The sequence below is a fragment of the Siphateles boraxobius genome, unplaced genomic scaffold (genome assembly GCF_051911475.1).
Source record: "Siphateles boraxobius isolate OS27281-9 unplaced genomic scaffold, OSU_SipBor_1 8, whole genome shotgun sequence".
Lineage (NCBI taxonomy): Eukaryota > Metazoa > Chordata > Actinopteri > Cypriniformes > Leuciscidae > Siphateles > Siphateles boraxobius.
The window spans coordinates 17,216,561-17,235,915 of NW_027509208.1; the positions used below are offsets into that span (position 1 = coordinate 17,216,561).

Consider the following 19,355-nt stretch of genomic DNA (forward strand, 5'->3'; position numbering starts at 1 on the left):
AAAAATCTGAAGCTGGGTCTCATTTTTTGCATTTGTTAAACAAATTTTGGAAAATGTTACTAAAAAGAATGTGAAGTATTGCATGTTTCCTTTCCATCTGCTATGTTATATGCATGTTATCTTGAGTTGAATGACCTCCTTGCTTTGGGTAGAGTTGTATTTGCTATATACTGCAGCAATTATGCATAACTAAATACTGCCAGGAGATGCAGCAGAATAACTGCCATAACTCACATAATTAGGGCCTGAGAGCCATTTGCTCTCGGAAATACTGGCAGGCTATTGTATTGCGTTGTTGTTTTCCATCTAATACAGCATTAATATTCACTGTAAAAAAAAGCCCATCACCTCGTTCGTCCATAGTCCATACCCAGCAGTGTAAACTACTGAAATCATCATTTTATACCCCTATCAACCTTTTAAATCTTGTTTGTCCAAATTAAATATTCACATAAACCCAGCATGATTCTGGTATCCCAGTTAATTATGTCCAATGTTTGTGCCCCTGACACTCTGTATGAAGCCAAAAAAGGACTGCTATGGTAATTCACAAATTAAAACTGAAAACTTCCTATATTCACGAAGGACTGCAAACTTCACCTGGGTCACAGACAGCTTGACATAATATTTCATTAGTGTTTCATCAGCCTGGTGTCTTCCTCTTTGCCCTTAGGCTCAGGAATGTCTGTCTCTAAACCGTATCACAGAGTATCTGTATGAATTACTAATATAAGATCTTTATTTGGGTCTAGATCTTCATCTGTGTCACTGTGACAAAAGGCCCCAAATCTCTCCTCATCGTCTTAATCACCGCACACCATATGCTCCCTCCTGAGACCTGTCAGAACTTCAAGTTTCAACTCAGCCTTTTTGTTTTACAAATTCCATCATTTAACCATATGATAGCTGAAATCGTATAGCTGCAAAGAGGAGATTGCAAAATGGCACAACTAATCAGCTTTTAAAGGGGAAGACATCACTGTAGACTTTCTAAAATGGAACACACCCCAACCCAAGTATTACAATTTCAGGACAGTTGCAACAGACATGAATCTCAAATAATTAATCAAAGTGATCAGCCTTGCGTTTTTGTCTGGTAGATGATAAAATGGTTGATGATAAATACGTAACAAAACCGGAAAAAGGGACTGGAATCAATCAGATCAGGACAGAAAGTAACAAAGACTTGGTGGGATCTTTTGAATTGGGCCAGAAAGCAATGACCCAGCACACCCTAATGAACCAGTAAAGTGATGCTTACAAATACCCATCTAACAAATAGCCAGAACACCACAACAATAATCTAGCACTGCAATAAATTAAAGCATTCTGGAAAATGAAGTGTTCGATCACCATGGAATTGGAATGGATTATGGATATATAATTTAGGGATATATGAAAATGGATTAGGGATATATGAATATATAAACCTATAGGAGTTTTAAACTGACAAAATTTCAAACTGCCATATTTTTCAATATACCAATAAAAAATGCGGGATCAGTAAGATTTTTTTAAATTTTTTTTTTATTGACATGGTCAAAAGTAACAGAAGAGGCTTTTACATTCTTACAAAATATTTCTAAATATTAAGCAGCACACTGTTCAACGAAAACTGTTTATTGAGCAGCAAATCAGCATATTAGTATGATTTCTGAAGGATCATGTGACACTGAAGACTAAAGTAATGATACTGAAAATTCAGCTTTTGCCTCACGGAAATATATTACATTTTAAAATATATTAAACTATGGTATATTATACTAATAATTGACAATATTACTGTTTTACTGTATTTTTGATCAATTAAATACAGCCTTATGTGAGCATAAGAGACTTAGAAAAACATTAAAAATAAAGAAAGAAAAAATACAGACTTCAAACTGTTGAATATTCCCCATATGTTTATATTGTATGAGTAAAAATGAAAATAACAATAAGAAATAATAATAATGAAAAATAAAGCAGTTTTTTTTATGTCACCGATTATCATTCCAATTCAATTTTCCTTTTTTATATTCAAATTCTACTGCACCATGTTTCCTATCTCAACTCAAATTTAGGGTTTGAATGGGAATTTAAAATGTATTTTCCATTCAGTTCTGAATAACGCACAACACTGGAGATAATATACCACCAGTCGCATGCACTGAGCCTAACCAGAAGCACAGAAAAGAGATCTGCTTTGGTTTTATTCCAGTTCTATTTCCGTTCATCTGAAAATCCTTTCCAGTTTTATTCTTATTCCATATGTTTGATGAAATGCTGTTAAGCTGCCATAGCCCTCCCATTGGCAATCAACCTCCATCTAAAGCTGCCAGTCACTGATTTGAGGCACACAAAAAAGGAATTCTGGATAAAAAGATGGAATGAGAGATGTTAATATGGAAGAGAGACAGAGATCTGGACAGCTTAATGATCAGTCTCAGAGCGTAATAAACCCCAGCATGTCAACTATGACAGTGATCCACATCTTCAACAAAAGACCAGTCCAGGAAAACAGAGCACAATTCAGAACCAAATCAATTAAACCCTTGGTTCTGGTGATTACGGTATCTCTATCGAACAATACCACAACACTCACTGACACACTCTATACAATATATGTTTTAAATGTGTTATTTTACGTGTATGCCTAACATTAAAGCTCTTGTTTGACAGGAAGTGTATTGTGAATCTGATAACTTCAAAAATACAATAAAGAAAACATTCCACCTCCCGCTTCTGATAACAATAGTTGCATCTTACTATGGAGGCATATATGTGAAATTGCAGTTTGCTTTCATACACTCAAATACCTTCAACTGAAGATCTTGACAAGATCGTATTGCTGTAACACAATAACAGCAATCATCCTGTTATGAAAGCAAACTCTTTTCCCTCCCGGTTTTTTTTTTCTCTATTTTTTTTTCAGTGTTCATATTCACACAGGTTTTAACAGGTTAACATGTTTATACACATGCATTACAAAATCTACAGTACATACAGCTTGTTCCTGCTGTACTTCAGGTTTCATTTTTACTGTAATCGTTCTACAATTTATTATAATTAAATGTGAATGATATACTGTGACTTCATTTATGACTCTTTTTTTCAGTCATCTTTTGTTTGCATTGCATTGTGAATAAATTATGACTAATCATAGATTTTGCTAAATATATGTTTAATAGAAGTTTATAGCAGCTTACAGTTTTACAATTTTTAATGTGCACACATTGGCCCTCATTTATCATTCTTGTGTAGAAACGGGCGTATATGTTGGCGTAAGATTATGCTTACACTCCTCTCACCGCCTGATTTATGAAGCTGTGCGTACCTTTGAAATCCAGGTGTACGCAATACCTGCCCTTGATAAATGCCGCGGCTGAAAACGATCGTCATTAGAATAACACGCCCCTATATATTCAAGTATCCGCTTCCCCCACACCTTCATTTTACGCCATGGACACACGGAAGACGGCAAAGAGGAGACACTTCTCTGGAGATCGAGACCATCACCATCATGAAAAATTGTCATTAAATCAAACAACAATATTATTGATGATAAATTCAAAGTTAATTTTTTTTTTCAAAACGCTATAAATCCATCAATTTTTTGTCTAAAAAAACAACAACAAGAGAACATGCAACATATAATCAGGGACTCATACTATAAATTAATATAAATTAAATAAGTGCAACTGCATGAAATAAATAAATGCCAAACAAAATGAATAGTAAAATGAATTAAATAGTAAAAATGAAAATAAATATTTCCAATGTCACGTTCCAATATTGTCCACCACATAAAACAAATAATTTAAAAATAACACACAGATACAGTCCTTAAATACAACAATGTTAAAAATACATTCAAATCATTTAGTAACACATTTAGGCTTATAGTAATTCGTGCCGAACTTAGAAAAAAGTAATGATAACAATATTCAGGCCTACTATTAGGCTACGTGTTGTAGCCATTAACTAAGTGCATTTAGTTTCATATTTGTTAAAAAATAATAATGTTATTTTTTCCCCATCTATGTTTATTATGAAAAGTGAACATAGACTAAGATAGGATGCGCGATATATCGGGAGACATGCTCAGACATGATTTTGGCCACTTAATTAAGTTTTGTTTTGGAGAAAGCCTTTCTTTAAAGTGAATTTCGTTTTGTATAAATTGTATCTTAATTTTAATATTTTTTCCATCAACCAATTGCCTGGATTTAATAAATAAGAAGCAAATAGCAGACAATATAATCATGAGTTATGACATGGAGGCGCGGGCGCGGTCACTTGCATTGCACGTGAACTGGAGCGCATCTCATCACAAATTAACCGAAACTCAGTATATGCCTCATAGACATGAGAAATATATCTATAAAGAAAGCTTGAAATGTCTTTAAACGAAACAATTATAAACGAAAAGAAATAGGCTACTCTCTCTATAGGTGCGTTCACTACGGAGATGGTGATCATCAATTTCATCTTTGCAGACACAACATTAGTTTATTAACAGAAATAAAATACAAATTTGTTTTTAAAAATGGCATTTATCGCGTTTTGGAAAAGAGCTCCTCATATCTTTTAGTTTGTCAGTGCGTTTTGTGGTGTAAGGAATTGTTTTTCTGCGCATTTCCGCACTAACTCAAAACGTGCGTACATGTACACCACCTCATGACCTGGCGTAGGATTTGAGCGTGCCGTACGCCAACGTCCATATTGATAAATATCAAAGTCACCGTGGTTTTGGGTGTACGCCAGGTGTACGCTGGAAATTTGGTGTACGCACTTTTGATAAATGAGGGCCATTGGCACCAGAAAATATTTAGATGTCATGTTCACCTGCCCAACTGTACCTTGATGTTAAATTACATTTAAATGTTAAATTATATTTCATATTTAAATATATGTTATTTAATATATAATATTAAATAATATATATTATATATTGGGGTCAACAGGACCCCCCCTAAAAAAAATAAAAAATAAATAGATAGATAAAATCTTTTTTGATTTGTCTGAAAAAAAAGCATAAGCATAGTATGCCTTAAGAATTACCATTGTTTTTATTTGACATATTTTTGTTTTTAGTTGCTGTTTTGTTTTTACTAAAAGTTTCTTGGTTTTTAGTTGCTGTTTTGTTTTTACTAAAAGTTTCTTGAAATATGAAAAAAATAAAAATAAATGAAATATTTTTGTTGTCTACCATAGTCTATTGTGCTATAGAAGGTTACACTTCATTTTAAGGTGCCCTTGTTACAGTGTAATCATACATCTAAGTACCGAGTAATATTAATTAACAACATTACTACAGGGTTAGGTTTTGGGTTCAGGGTAAATTGTAATTATGCATAATTTATTGTTATAACTATAGTAAGTACATGTATGTAACAAGGACACTGTGAAATAAAGTGTTACCAAAGAAAATGTCCTAGCCTGCTTCAATTTCACAGTATAATTCTGAATAGACTATTTTATCTTGTGATTTTTACAGTACCATTTTCAGGAACACGAAAACGCACACGCATAACACTTAACATTAGCCGCTTGTCACTTCCTCAATGGCTGAGGTTAAATAAAGGGCTTAATTCACTTCTATTTATGTTATTAATTAGAAAATATAAAGACTGGGAGTGAAAGAGGGATAATGCAGCTGGGATGAGCTCATCAACACTGCAGTGAATGCTTTATTTATTAGTTGCGGTGTTCTAATGTGCCCTAATGACATTGATATTCATTACACCTTGCCCCAAGAGCACTTTCTCTCACGTGTGTGTGTGTGTGTGTGTGTGTGTGTGTGTGTGTGTGTGTGTGTGTGTGTGTGTGTGTGTGTGTGTGTGTGTGTGTGTGTGTGTGTGTGTGTGTGTGTGTGTGTGTGTGTGTGTGTGTGTGTGTGTGTGTGTGTGTGTGTGTGTGTGTGTGTGTGTGTGTGTGTGTTAGTGTTTGTGTGTGTGCGCGTATTCTCTCTGCTTGTTATTATGCTCTCCCTCTACGGACCTCCGGGACCCGACTACACGTAAAACCCTGCTTCATTATTCCTCAATTAATTTAGCGGCATGTTTAAAACCTCAGCGTGTGTTTGCACCAATATCATTATGCCGCTGTAATCCCGAGACTTCAGTGTCCTGATGACTGTGATTGTGGGTGGTCTTTATTGTCAAAGGCTTTCCTTTTCAATTTATCTTTCTCCAGGAACCACATTTTACAATGGGCATCAAGTGGCGACCCAACATTGAACTGAATTGAATTTTGGATCAATTCATATATTCATGTTGAATGTAAACATGTATTTCATGTAGTTAAGGACAGATTTTCTTTCAGTTTTAATTTCTCTATGACGTCAACAATAAACATACAGGAAGTGTTTTTTCTTCCCTTGATTAGCGTATTTAAAGGCATAATTTACTCACCCTCATGTCGTTCCAAACCTGTGTGAATTTCTTTCTTTTTTTCTCTGCAGAACATACAATACATTTTGAAGAATGTTGGTAACCAAACAATTTTGGTTCCCTCTCACTTGCATTGTATTTTTTTTAATCCATACATTGGACAAAACTGTTTGTTTACCAACTTTGCTCAAAAAAATATGTTCTACATAATAAATAAATAAATAAATAAAATGCATATAGGTTTGGAACAACATGAGTGTGAGTAAATTATGACAGAATGTTTACTTTTGTGTGGGCTATTTCTTTAAAATACTTAAAAATAAACACAAAAATATTTACACAAATATAAAAAATAAAATAAAATAAATCACACAAAATATATTGTACAACTGTTCACAATGTTAAAATACTTAAAATAGTACTGTAAAAATAGATAGATAGATAGATAGATAGATAGATAGATAGATAGATAGATAGATAGATAGATAGATAGATAGATAGATAGATAGATAGATAGATAGATAGATAGATAGATAGATAGATAGATAGATAGATATCTGTATATTAAAAATATATTTTTTTTCTCACCACTCAAACATTTTGGTGGTGTGTGCTTATCTTGTACATATGGCCATTTCAATGATTCAAGGCAGTTATAGGCCACATTCTCCACTACTGTCCACTGTTGCATTATGGGTAAGGTACGTACAGTATAGAAAGAGCAGCTAATAGGAGGATCAGATCTTTTCTTCGAATGATGAGAAGGCTGTCATTAACCGCTTGCTGTAGGTCATATTAAACCGGTTCCCATAGGGGAGGGAACGTCAGTGTCATTATTAACAGATTACTGGTGTTTTGTGGTCATAAAAAGACAGATTCTCAATAGTTTGTCCCGCTCAAATGGTTTCTAGTGGAGAAGACAGCAGAAGCAATTACATCCATTCCATAGAGAACAGAGATGCAGGTCAGGCTTGTTGTGAAGATGGTGAAGAGACAGGTGGATGTTGTTTGTTACTGTTGACTGGTTGAGAATAAGCACTATTTATTGCTTAAATATTCAAGGCAATGCAATTGAAAAGCATATTTGTGTGCATGTGCTTCCTCAGAGGCGTAATTATATCTGTTTTTGTTTGCTACAGGATAAAAACAGAAAGGTTAACAATCTAGTCTTTCATATATCTACTCTGACCATAAAACATAGTCTACAAGACTATTTGAAGCAGTAAAATAATGGAAGGAATCAGATGGATCCTCCGGTTGACTTTACTTAAGTGTATCATTTCTGTATCTGTGAAATTTATAACTATAATGATGAACACTTCAAGCAGGGGTGTCCAAAGTCCGGCCCAGGGATGAATTTAAAACTGCCCACAGCTTGACTATTAAAACATATTATATGCAGCCCGCCATGCAAATCATGAAGTTTCACTATGTCAACACAAGGTGACAGCAATAGATTCTAGGCCAGGTTATTTACCTATTCTCTAACTAACAACTAACTAACTAACTAACTAACTAAATATAAGATTCTTTGCGAATGTTTCAATTTATTGTGACATTCACTAACTAAATATAATATACTTTATGAATGTTTTGATTTATTATGACATTCACTAACTAAATTTCATATGTTTTGTAAGTTAATGTATTTTCACATTCGCTAACTAACTAAATAACTACCTAACTAAATATATGATTCTTTGCGAATGGTTCAATTTATTGTGACATTCCCTAACTAAATATAATATGCTTTATGAATGTTTCAATTTATTATGACATTCACTAACTAAACTTCATATGCTTTGTGAGTTTCAATTTATTTTCACATTCACTAACTAACTGACTAGCAAACTAACTAACTAACTAAACATAAGATGCTTTATGAATGTTTCAATTTATTTTCACATTAACTAACTAATTAACTAAATATAACATTCTTTGTGAATGTTTCAATTTATTGTGTGATTCACATGATAATGAATGAATGAATGAAATCATATATACATCATTATATGCTTTGTGAATATTTCAATTAATTTTGAAATAAACAAATAAATAATTTATTTAACAATAAATATAAACGTATTCTGTTGTGCTTCGAGTTATTTCTGAACGCAAGGACTAATAAACCCCCCCTAAGATGACGTTATGTGAATATCTAGATCTGAGATATGAGAAGTTCGTAGACTCGTTCTTAGACACAAAAGGTTATGTAGAAGTCAGATCTCGCTGTTTGCTCTCCATTTCCTAGCTCTATGGGACATCTGGTGTCACAGCGCCCCTCAGCTGTGCCGCTACGGTCTCATGGGCTCATGGCCTGGCACAAAACGCCATTGTGTGGCCGCTGAGGAACAGGTCGTGCATCACAAGAGAGTGCAACAAGACTCATAACAAGAGAGGCAACAGCCTTTGCCCCTCTATACACTGCCCAAACAACGACCGACAGGCCACTTGGCACTCGTCCCATCCCCAAACATCTGTCTGAGTACCCGTTACTGTGTGAACCACAGCAATCTATCTACCTATCCATCCACTTCCATGGAAAAACGTTACAAAAAAGACGTCAGCGAACCTTCCTATCCATTCTGTTTTTGAGGCACTATGGTTTTGTTCATGTGTGATTGTTTGTGTGTGTAGAACCTGCACAGTATGCCTGTGACTTTAAAGCCGACCCCCACAGACTGAACAAACCCCCGGGCGTGAGTGTGTGTTTGTCTGTTTACACATGCGCCCGTATGAGGGCCTCATACCTCTCCTCTTGGAATCCTTTCTGACGCTGGGTCTGGCAGCAGGCTGGAGCTCGGCCTCTGTTGACATATTAAATCCTTATTCCTTTACCGTGCAGCTGGGTGGCTGTGACTGGCTCATCTAGAGGGGCTTTCCACTGACTCGGGAACAGTCCACTGCTGCCTCTAGCCTCGACACGGCATCTCATTCACTCCCAGCAAGGGCTGCAAGGGAAGAGATAGAAGACATTTTCAATTAATTTAACCTAAGTGTTGTGGCATAATTTGATGGATCCATGGCATTGGAAAGTCTGTTTAATACCATACCATAAAATGAATGCATACAATGACTTGAAATCTACAATGAGCATATATATTTTATATACATAGGTTTTAAAGTATTTTGTTTTCTTTATCTTGGGATCACTTACAGTATTTTTCCTTAACCCTTATATATATATATATATATATATATATATATATATATATATATATATATTAGGGGTGTAACAATACCCTCATGTCACGATCACAATACTGAACTCACGCCACGGTACAATTATTGCGATACCAATGATACATATGATAAAAGGTTAACAAAAAATGTAATGTTAATTAAAATGTGGCATCAGATTGTGGGAGTAAATGAATAGGCTTGGACTTGATGCTGGAAACCCAATGCACAGGAGAATGGTGACACCAGAATAAAAATATTCATGATTCCGAAGCTGAAAATACATAATTATTTTAGAAGAATTTGCTTGCACTCTGTCACTGACTAGATACAGTATATTTAAAATAAAGTAGGCCACTTTTTACTGGTAACATGAGACATTTGGCATTATCAGGACCCACAAATATTCCCCCATTGCGTTATCATACATTATATTCAAGATTATATACAGTAGTTTAATGTAGTACACTAAAACACAGTTATTTTTATTTTGGGTGAACTATCCACAATACATAGTCACTATCCACGATACATATACACGATACAATACATAGTCACTATATACATACATGTATATGTATATATATATATATATATATATATATATATATATATAATTCCCCCTTTTATATTGTTGTCACGTGTTGTGTGTGTATGTTGTGTGCTAATGCAGCTTTGAGGCCAAATTTACTGAAACGGACAATAAAGTATACTCTAACTCTATATAGTACACTGGGATAAAAAAAAATTAACATGGAAATATCACACGTCATCTTTAAGCACTAAAACCAGCGATAAACAAAGATGTTACAAATCTACACTTTTTTCTCACAAAATAACACAAGTCTGAAATAAACTAGACTGCAAATCTTTAGAAGACCAAATGTCTTCTAAATGCCCTTGCAGAAAATGTTAAATGTTAAAACTGTTGATGTTAATAATGTTCCACAGTGTGACATCGCTCTTTCTGAAGGAGGTTTTGGCTTGTTTTCTCACAGTGTTTCCTCTCTCCGCAGGCAGGAGGATGCACTAAATTGTTTCATCAGCTCTCTCTGCCTTCTCTTTCGCCTCTCACCTTGTCATTGCATGAGCAAACAATGTCATCTCTTTTTCCTGTGCACCTCCACCATCGCCCTTCGCTTCCTCTCTGGTGGTGGGAAGCACCTTTCATGTGTTAATTGGCCTCAGTGGCACTGTAGCATCACTGCAGGTGCCAGAGCCATCAGCAGATCAAACCAGCTCCACCCCACAACAGCTATCAGATGAAGAAGAGACCACAGGGACTGCTCAGGCAGGCCGACCGAACAACATGGCATCACTTAGAAATCGATACACCTTGAGATGTATCGACTGGGATGACTCGATGCCTCTAAGACATAACACAGCAGAGCAACCTGAGTGTAGGGACATGAGTCTATGGCCTTCTATGATATAAAAAGAAAACATGATTTTAAAAAAATTCTAATTTTTTTTTGTCCATATGGGGTAGGTTTATTTTTGATAACTAAAACCAAAAACTATAAAAAAAAAAAAAAAAATATATATATATATATATATATATATATATATATATATATATATATATATATATATATATATATATATACACTGTACGTATAACACTTAAACTAAACACTTAACACTAAAACCATAAAACATTTACTTGAAATTATATATATATATATATATATATATATATATATATATATATATTTTTTTTTTTTATATAGTTTTTGGTTTTAGTTATCAAAAATAAACCTACCCCACATGGACAAAAAAAAAATAGATTTTTTTTAAATCATGTTTTCTTTTATATATATATATATATATATATATATATATATATATATATATATATACTTTTCTAAACAAACTTTCACTTTGTACTAAAATAAAAACTATATACCATATACATATTTTAGATATAAAAATATTACACAAAAAAACAAAACATAAAAAATGATATTATATCAATGGGGAAAAAATCACTGTATGGACAAAAACAGCTGAAACATTCTTAAAAAAATTATAAATGATACTTAAAAAAAGTAATAATATAAATATATGTATAACAACTATAAAAAATGTACTTGAAATAAAATCTATACAGTAGCCTATATACTTATTTTATTTAATTTCTCATTTTTTTTAAAACAAAGTTTAAGTACTAAAATAAAAACTATATATACATATTTTATATATACAAAAATTATTAAAAGGTTGAAAAAAATCAAAACATTAATAAAAAAAAACATAATAGAATATGAATGAAAAAAAAAATAGGTCGGAACTTTTGACACCATTGACTGTCATTGTATGGACAAAAACAGTTGAAACTCTTTAAAATGTTAATAAATGTAACTCCAGATATATATGACTATCCCTCTAAAGATATTGTATGTGGTAGTATCAGATTTACTGGCAGTGTAGATATGGAGTATTTTGGATGTGATTTAGAAGCTCATTTCCAATCCCACATCTGAAATGTAAAGCTTTAATACCAGTAAATCAGTGGAATTAGTCTGCCCCACAAAAAAACTAAAAAAACTAACTAAATGTATTGCGACGTTAAAGCCCAAACACATCAGTTCTGAGCGCAGTAGCTTTAAGAGGCTAGTCTGCAAAAAGCCTCTAAAGTCCCAGACTCCGCTCCGCAGGCCGGGGTAGTGGCCACTATAAGCTGCCGCTGAGGGGATTTAAACAGCCATTTCATTTCCAGCTCCAGCCACCGCCTGGCCACGCGCCGCACATTGTGTGCAGAACATTTAATTCCGAATGGAGAGAGCATGTCGTAGAGCAGCAGAGATTCACACGGCGCTCTTTATCTGAGAGAAACACACAGAGAGGAGCTGTGAGTCAGTCCAATTACTGCCATTATCTCTCCGAGAGAGAGGGAGAGAGCGAGTTCTCCACTAAACATTTTCCCATTCTAGCCTTTTTTTTATCCATTTTCATTAGCCTCTCTCTTTACCTCCACACATCTGGAATCGCATAATCCTTGATACTATTCAGACCAGCTGGCTCACTGTCCTGCACTGGAAATCTGTGAATGTCATATTGTCACTTTCAGGGACAAAATACCATTGTTTGCTTAACCTTTTGTGTACAACATGAACATGTACAAAAAAACAAAAAAAACAACTTATATAGAATAAAAAATTGTGGCAAAGAAATCGACACGTTGATCCTTGATGTTCATGTGGGCAGGTTCAACACCTCTCTTCCTGGTAATTTCTTAACACTATGGTTGTCATAAAGAAAAAAAAAATAATTCATGTCACATTTACAATCAGAAACATGGCAGTTTCTCAATGAAGGCACAGACTAAATAATTTTTTATTTTATTTGCCCTCCTCTCTTCCTACACCAGACATAAGGCGAGGTTTAGTGCATCATTCTCCTGAGGCGCTGGAGATATTTCGAATATCTAGGCTAAGGTCTCCTCTGGGACACGCCACACATTCAGAGCATGCGAGGAAAGTGGGTGAGCCGGAGAAGTTTATTGCGCATGAAAAGTGGTGACCAATCCACCAGACATAGAAGTAAATCATTTGTGGTTGCCTTTCGTGTTTTTCTTTATCGGCTTAATTCAGAACTGACTGCAGATGGAGTGAAATGTTTGGTGAGATAAAACACGGCTCTGCAGGCTCTGAGAAGATGTGCTTACAAAGCCAAAACCGTGAAAAACTCACACCATGGATGCAGGAATTAACTCATATCCTCATATCTGTCATATCTACTCTGCTTGTGAACTTGGATGTACACCGACAAACCACCTAATGGAGTCATGTGCACTCCAATATGGATTCCAACTGAATCCAACTCAACCTGATTTGCTACAGTGAATCACTAATGATGACGTTTAATTTGCTTACTATAGAATATTAGATTTTTCATTAGGCTACTGTGTGGCTTAAACTCTTTACAATATACCATTCAAAAGTTTGGGGTCAGTAAGCTTTTTTATTTTTGAATGAAATTAATATTTTTATCAGCAAAAAATAAATTAAAAGTGCCAGTAAAGACATTAATAACGGCTCCAACAGATATTTACTTTAAATAAATCTTGTTCTTTTGAACGTTCTATTAATCAAGAACTCCTGACAAGAAAATTCCACAAAAATACTAAGCAGCACAAATATTTTTAACATTGAGAATAATAATAAATCAGAGCAGCATACATTGTATTAGAATGATTTCTGAAGGATCATGTGACTCTGAAAACTGGAGCAATGATTCTGATTCTGAAAGTTCTGCTTTCTGCTTATATATATATAAAAATCACAATATTACTGTTTTACTGTATTTTTGATCAAATAAATCCAGCCTGGATGAGCATAATAGACTTCTTTCAAAAATACTCACCTGATACTTTTGAACGTGTATATAAATAATGCATAATATTTGCTGTGATGTGTTTATTTCATGTTAATGTTTGGTAGTACATTTCACAAATAATGTACATTTTTAACACCATCTTGAAAATGCAAAGCTAATGCCTTGTGATACAAAAAAATGTGCTAACCAAATGTCTAGTTTTGTTTATTGCACAAACCATAAAAAATCCTTACTAAAAAGTGGATGAATTTAGAGAAGCAATTTCTCACAGAAAGTTTACCTTGCTGACAGTGTAAGACACGATTAGCATAGTAACATCTTCTTGAAGAAATTGTAGACCTATCAATTCATGACCTTAACAACACAACTGCAAGAAACAATATAGTTAAACAATTTCTAAAGTTAGAAAAAGAAAACCTAGACTTAAACTAATTGACTAGTCGGTTGGTGGACATTTTGACTTGACAATCGCTAAATTGTTACCTAGCAAAACTGTTAAACACTATGATGGCACTCATGTATTTGCAACCATATCTTGGTTCAGGACTACAAGGGGAAGGAGTCCTGCAGGGGGTAGAGGGTGGAATCAAACTCAGATTTGGACAAGTCAATCAAACCAACTGTGAAAACTGCTTAAAGAGTGAAGTGAAGTTCAAGGAGATTTTGCTGAAACCAGCACAACCAGCAGCAGATGACACAATGAAAAGAATGATATTCTTTACCAAGGTCATACTATTTAAACATCCTGCGTCCTCTCGACATTACTTCAGCTTCCATATTTGAGTAGATCAGTAGCAAAAACTGCATTGCTGGGATGGACTTCAACAGACATCAGCAGACAAAACTAGTACATAAGGTGCTTGATACACCTTGTAGAGTACAGAAATCATCATGGAAGAGGACTATTCAGTGCCTCCCACTTTTTACTGGGACAACTGCCGCTACTACAAATCCATCCGGAATATTCCTTCACGCTTTCCAAGACTAATTGACGCTCTATAAAAAGCTCCTGAAAGAATTGTGCATCCCGCTACGTCTAAAGGATCATCCACCATGCCAAGGACTACAGCACCCACGGAGCTATGGAAGAGTAAGGAGGGCAAGAGGAGGAGGAGGAATCAGGCAGTAAATTGGATGCCCATAAGTAGAACACTGCCAACAAGCCTGCTTAATTCCCATAAATCACCCACCACTAACAGGCACACAGTGCCAGGCGCTGCGGCTGGCTGTGTGCGCCGGGGCTAGTGCACACTTCTCTGACCACATCTCGGCCAGTCTTATAGGTACCCTGCTGACACTGCCGTTTACAGACCAGCTGGGGTCAAATAGTCAGGACATACTATACAGACAAACACTGAGGGCTTTATTACAGTAGTGGTGTTTGCTAAGGCATTGGACAACGATGGCTGAGTGGATGGATGGATGGATGGATGGATGGATGGATGGATGGATGGATGGATGGACAATTGCGATGGACAACTGTGATGGATGATGAATGGACTGACAATTGTGATGGATGGATGGATGATGGATGGACAATTGTAATGGATGGATGGATGGATGGATGGATGGACAATTGCGATGGACAACTGTGATGGATAATGAATGGACAGACAATTGTGATGGATGGATGGATGGATGGATGGATGGATGGATGGATGGATGGATGGATGGATGGATGGATGGATGGATGGACAACTGTGATGGATGGATGGATGGATGGAAGGATAATTGTGATGGATGGATGGATGGATGGATGTATAGATGGATAGATAGACTTCAAAACTGACAAAAATACATTTTAATGAATTGGTTTTAGGTTTTCATTACTTGAATCAATCAATCAATACATAAAAATAAATGAATAGAAAAAAACTAAACTACAATACATTTTAAATTTGCAACAAGATAATAGGTGTTTTAGGTTTTTATATTGTAAAACTTAAAACCTTTACAACCCTCCTGAAATAAACATAAAAAATGTCACAGGATAGCAATAACACTAAATTGTGTTGAGAAATTATATATATATATTTTTTAAAATCCTACTGTGCATTATCTTTGGCAGCTCTAAAATACTAAAACTAAAATAAAAATAAACTTATACTAGAAAACTCTGGAGGACAAGAAAACTCATATGAATAATGTATAGGTAAACACTCATACATTTTAAAAAATTAAAAATAACCTAACCTAAACCAAAACGACAAATTTAAAATAAAATTACAAATTATATAATATTATATACACTCACCTAAAGGATTATTAGGAATACCATACTAATACTGTGTTTGACCCCCTTTCGCCTTCAGAACTGCCTTAATTCTACGTGGCATTGATTCAACAAGGTGCTGAAAGTATTCTTTAGAAATGTTGGGCCATATTGATAGGATAGCATCTTGCAGTTGATGGATATTTGTGGGATGCACATCCAGGGCACGAAGCTCCCGTTCCCCCACATCCCAAAGATGCTCTATTGGGTTGAGATCTGGTGACTGTGGGGGGATTTTTAGTACAGTAAACTCATTGTCATGTTCAAGAAACCAATTTGAAATTATTCGAGCTTTGTGACATGGTGCATTATCCTGCTGGAAGTAGCCATCAGAGCATGGGTACATGGTGGCCATAAAGGGATGGCTATTTTTCAGAAACAATGCTCAGCTAGACCGTGGCATTTAAACGATGCCCAATTGGCACTAAGGGGCCTAAAGTGTGCCGAGAAAACATCCCCCACACCATTACACCACCACCACCAGCCTGCACAGTGGTAACAAGGCATGATGGATCCATGTTCTCATTCTGTTTACGCCTAATTCTGACTCTACCATCTGAATGTCTCAACAGAAATCAAGACGCATCAGACCAGGCAACATTTTTCCAGTCTTCAACTGTCCAATTTTGGTGAGCTCTTGCAAATTGTAGCCTCTTTTTCCTATTTGTAGTGGAGATGAGTGGTACCCGGTGGGGTCTTCTGCTGTTGTAGCCCATCCGCCTCAAGGTTGTGCATGTTGTGGCTTCACAAATGCTTTGGTGCATACCTCGGTTGTAATGAGTGGTTATTTCAGTCAAAGTTGCTCTTCTATCAGCTTGAATCAGTCGGCCCATTCTCCTCTGACCTCTAGTATCAACAAGGCATTTTCGCCCACAGGACTGCCGCATATTGGATGTTTTCCCTTTTCACACCATTCTTTGTAAACCCTAGAAATGATTGTGCGTGAAAATCCCAGTAACTGAGCAGATTGTGAAATACTCAGACCGGCCCGTCTGGCACCAACAACCGTGCCACACTCAAAATTGCTTAAATAAGCTTTCTTTCCCGTTCTGACATTCAGTTTGGAGTTCAGGAGATTGTTTTGACCAGGACCACACCCCTAAATGCATTGAAGCAACTGCCATGTGATTGGTTGATTAGATAAATGCATTAATGAGAAATTGAACAGGTGTTCCTAATAATCCTTTAGGTGAGTGTATATTCATAATAACCCGGCCACCTAGCACCCAACCAGAACACTTTAGCCTTATTAGAGAGAGTAGATAGGAGGGATGGGAAAACGCATGCAGGACATGCCGTAAATTAACCCGTACCACCTACATGAGCTCAACCATGGCTCAATGTACAGGTATCTGCAGTATATGAGCTAACCAGTATGCCACAGCTCCAACCACTCCCTCCTTTGATGGAATTCTAAGTGTTTAAATGGAATGTTACCCACATTCACGCACATATGGGTAGATAAATATGTGTCATTACTAGCCTCTCCACGACTGACAGCGCATGACAGCTATTCTCAGACATAAAATGCAGATAACCACACTCACTTTCACAGGCATACGTACCGTCTGGGTAAATGACAGGACATGTCAGGCTCTGCTCTCTTTTTCCCTTGCCATCTGCACTGAGTCCCAGTTCACCTTTCTAAGTTTGGGACGTGCCCTGAATATGTAAGTTCCTTTTACATATTCAGTCCCTCTCTGCTATCTAAATAAAAATAAATTTAAAAAAAACTTATACCAGCCCAACACATTTACCACTCAGATATTTAGATAAAGAAAACAATTCTTGAGAAGATACAAGAACTGTTCTTTAGTATGTCATTGGATAAAATGCTTAACAATTATGTATCACGGGTTCTATTCGGAATATTTGAATATAGCAGATAACACTAATACACGAGCTGCCACTCAACAGCAAACCTGACAAAGCAGCAGACACATCACAGTGAATCAGACCTGCCAATCAAAAACACATATCCACATACCGAACAAATGCTTGTACCCACAATCCTCTACATCCTGCCAGATAGTGTTTTCTAATCTAGTAGTCATCTCCAATCAATTTTAACCTCAGGAGGGCCCGGCCCATTCCTGAATATGAGCTGTTGAGGCTCAAAGATGTTTAGTTATATATTAAAATATAATATAATATAATATAGGAATTTATTGTGTAAACGGCTAACCTCAGATATCTTATTGCAGCCGCTCTTTACAGCAAATGTAAAGAGAGATAATCACATTTTTAAGGGTGCTGACAGCTGAGTTAATCGCAGATTTTTAGAGGGGCTGAGATGAAAGTCTAGCAACGTTTATGCACTTTTTTCAGATAAGGTCTGTGGGAGAGAGAAATGAAAGAGAGAAAGTGAGAGTCTTGCACACAAAACTGACCAAAATCTGGGTCACGGTAGCTCTCAGTCTGTTCCTGTCGTTTCGTGTCTCATCTTATTTGGAACACAGCTAATAAACCCTCTCTCTGAACTCCAACCAGCACCGTTCAACCTATTACCGAGAGAGAGAGAGAGAGAGAGCGAGAGAGAGAGAGAGAGAGAGAGAGAGAGAGAGAGAGAGAGAGAGAGAGAGAGCTGAAAGCTAATAGTGAAACCACATATTACTGTGTATCACAGAGCTGAACTGATTTGCTTCAGATTTTACATTTTACATCAAGTGCTGACTTATAACAGAGTTGCTCACTGTACAAAAGTACACCAAAATACCCTTAACATCAATAATTAAAATGCGATTAAGTTTTTAGTGAACTGCAAAGATCCAACCATATGCAGCATTCAATTTCAATTCAATTTAAATGAGCTTTATTGGCATGGCTGTGTAAAATAGCACAATATTGCCAAAGCAATAGACATATACAAACATATACATAGATAAATAAAAGTGAGGGGGAAAAAAACTATTTCAAAATTATACATAAATACATCACAGTTAAAATAAATAAATATACAAAATAAGTAAAGAGAGCAGTTTAAGGGGAAAAGAGGGTTCACTGAGAGGGAACGAGACGCTGCGTTGAGACGCGGTGGGAACGCTCTGCGTGAATGGGTCGTGAAGCACGTGTATAATCAGTCCAATGGAAGAGCGAGACGTCATAGGCGGTGACGTCATAGACCAGGAAGCTATAAAGCACACCAGAAAACAGACCGCGACAGCTTCTGTTGCCTTCAGCAAGCGATCTGT

The 19,355-nt window shown here is 35.8% G+C and overlaps 1 protein-coding gene across 1 annotated transcript in view; it reads right to left on the minus strand.

Annotated features, from left to right (window-relative positions):
* dab1a (DAB adaptor protein 1a) overlaps nt 1-19,355 on the minus strand; it is a 190,492-nt gene that overhangs the window by 109,994 nt on the left and 61,143 nt on the right. The window contains 1 exon segment of the mRNA XM_077220751.1: nt 9,125-9,325. Within this exon segment, the coding sequence (XP_077076866.1) occupies nt 9,125-9,191 (67 nt within the window). The 5' untranslated portion in view covers nt 9,192-9,325.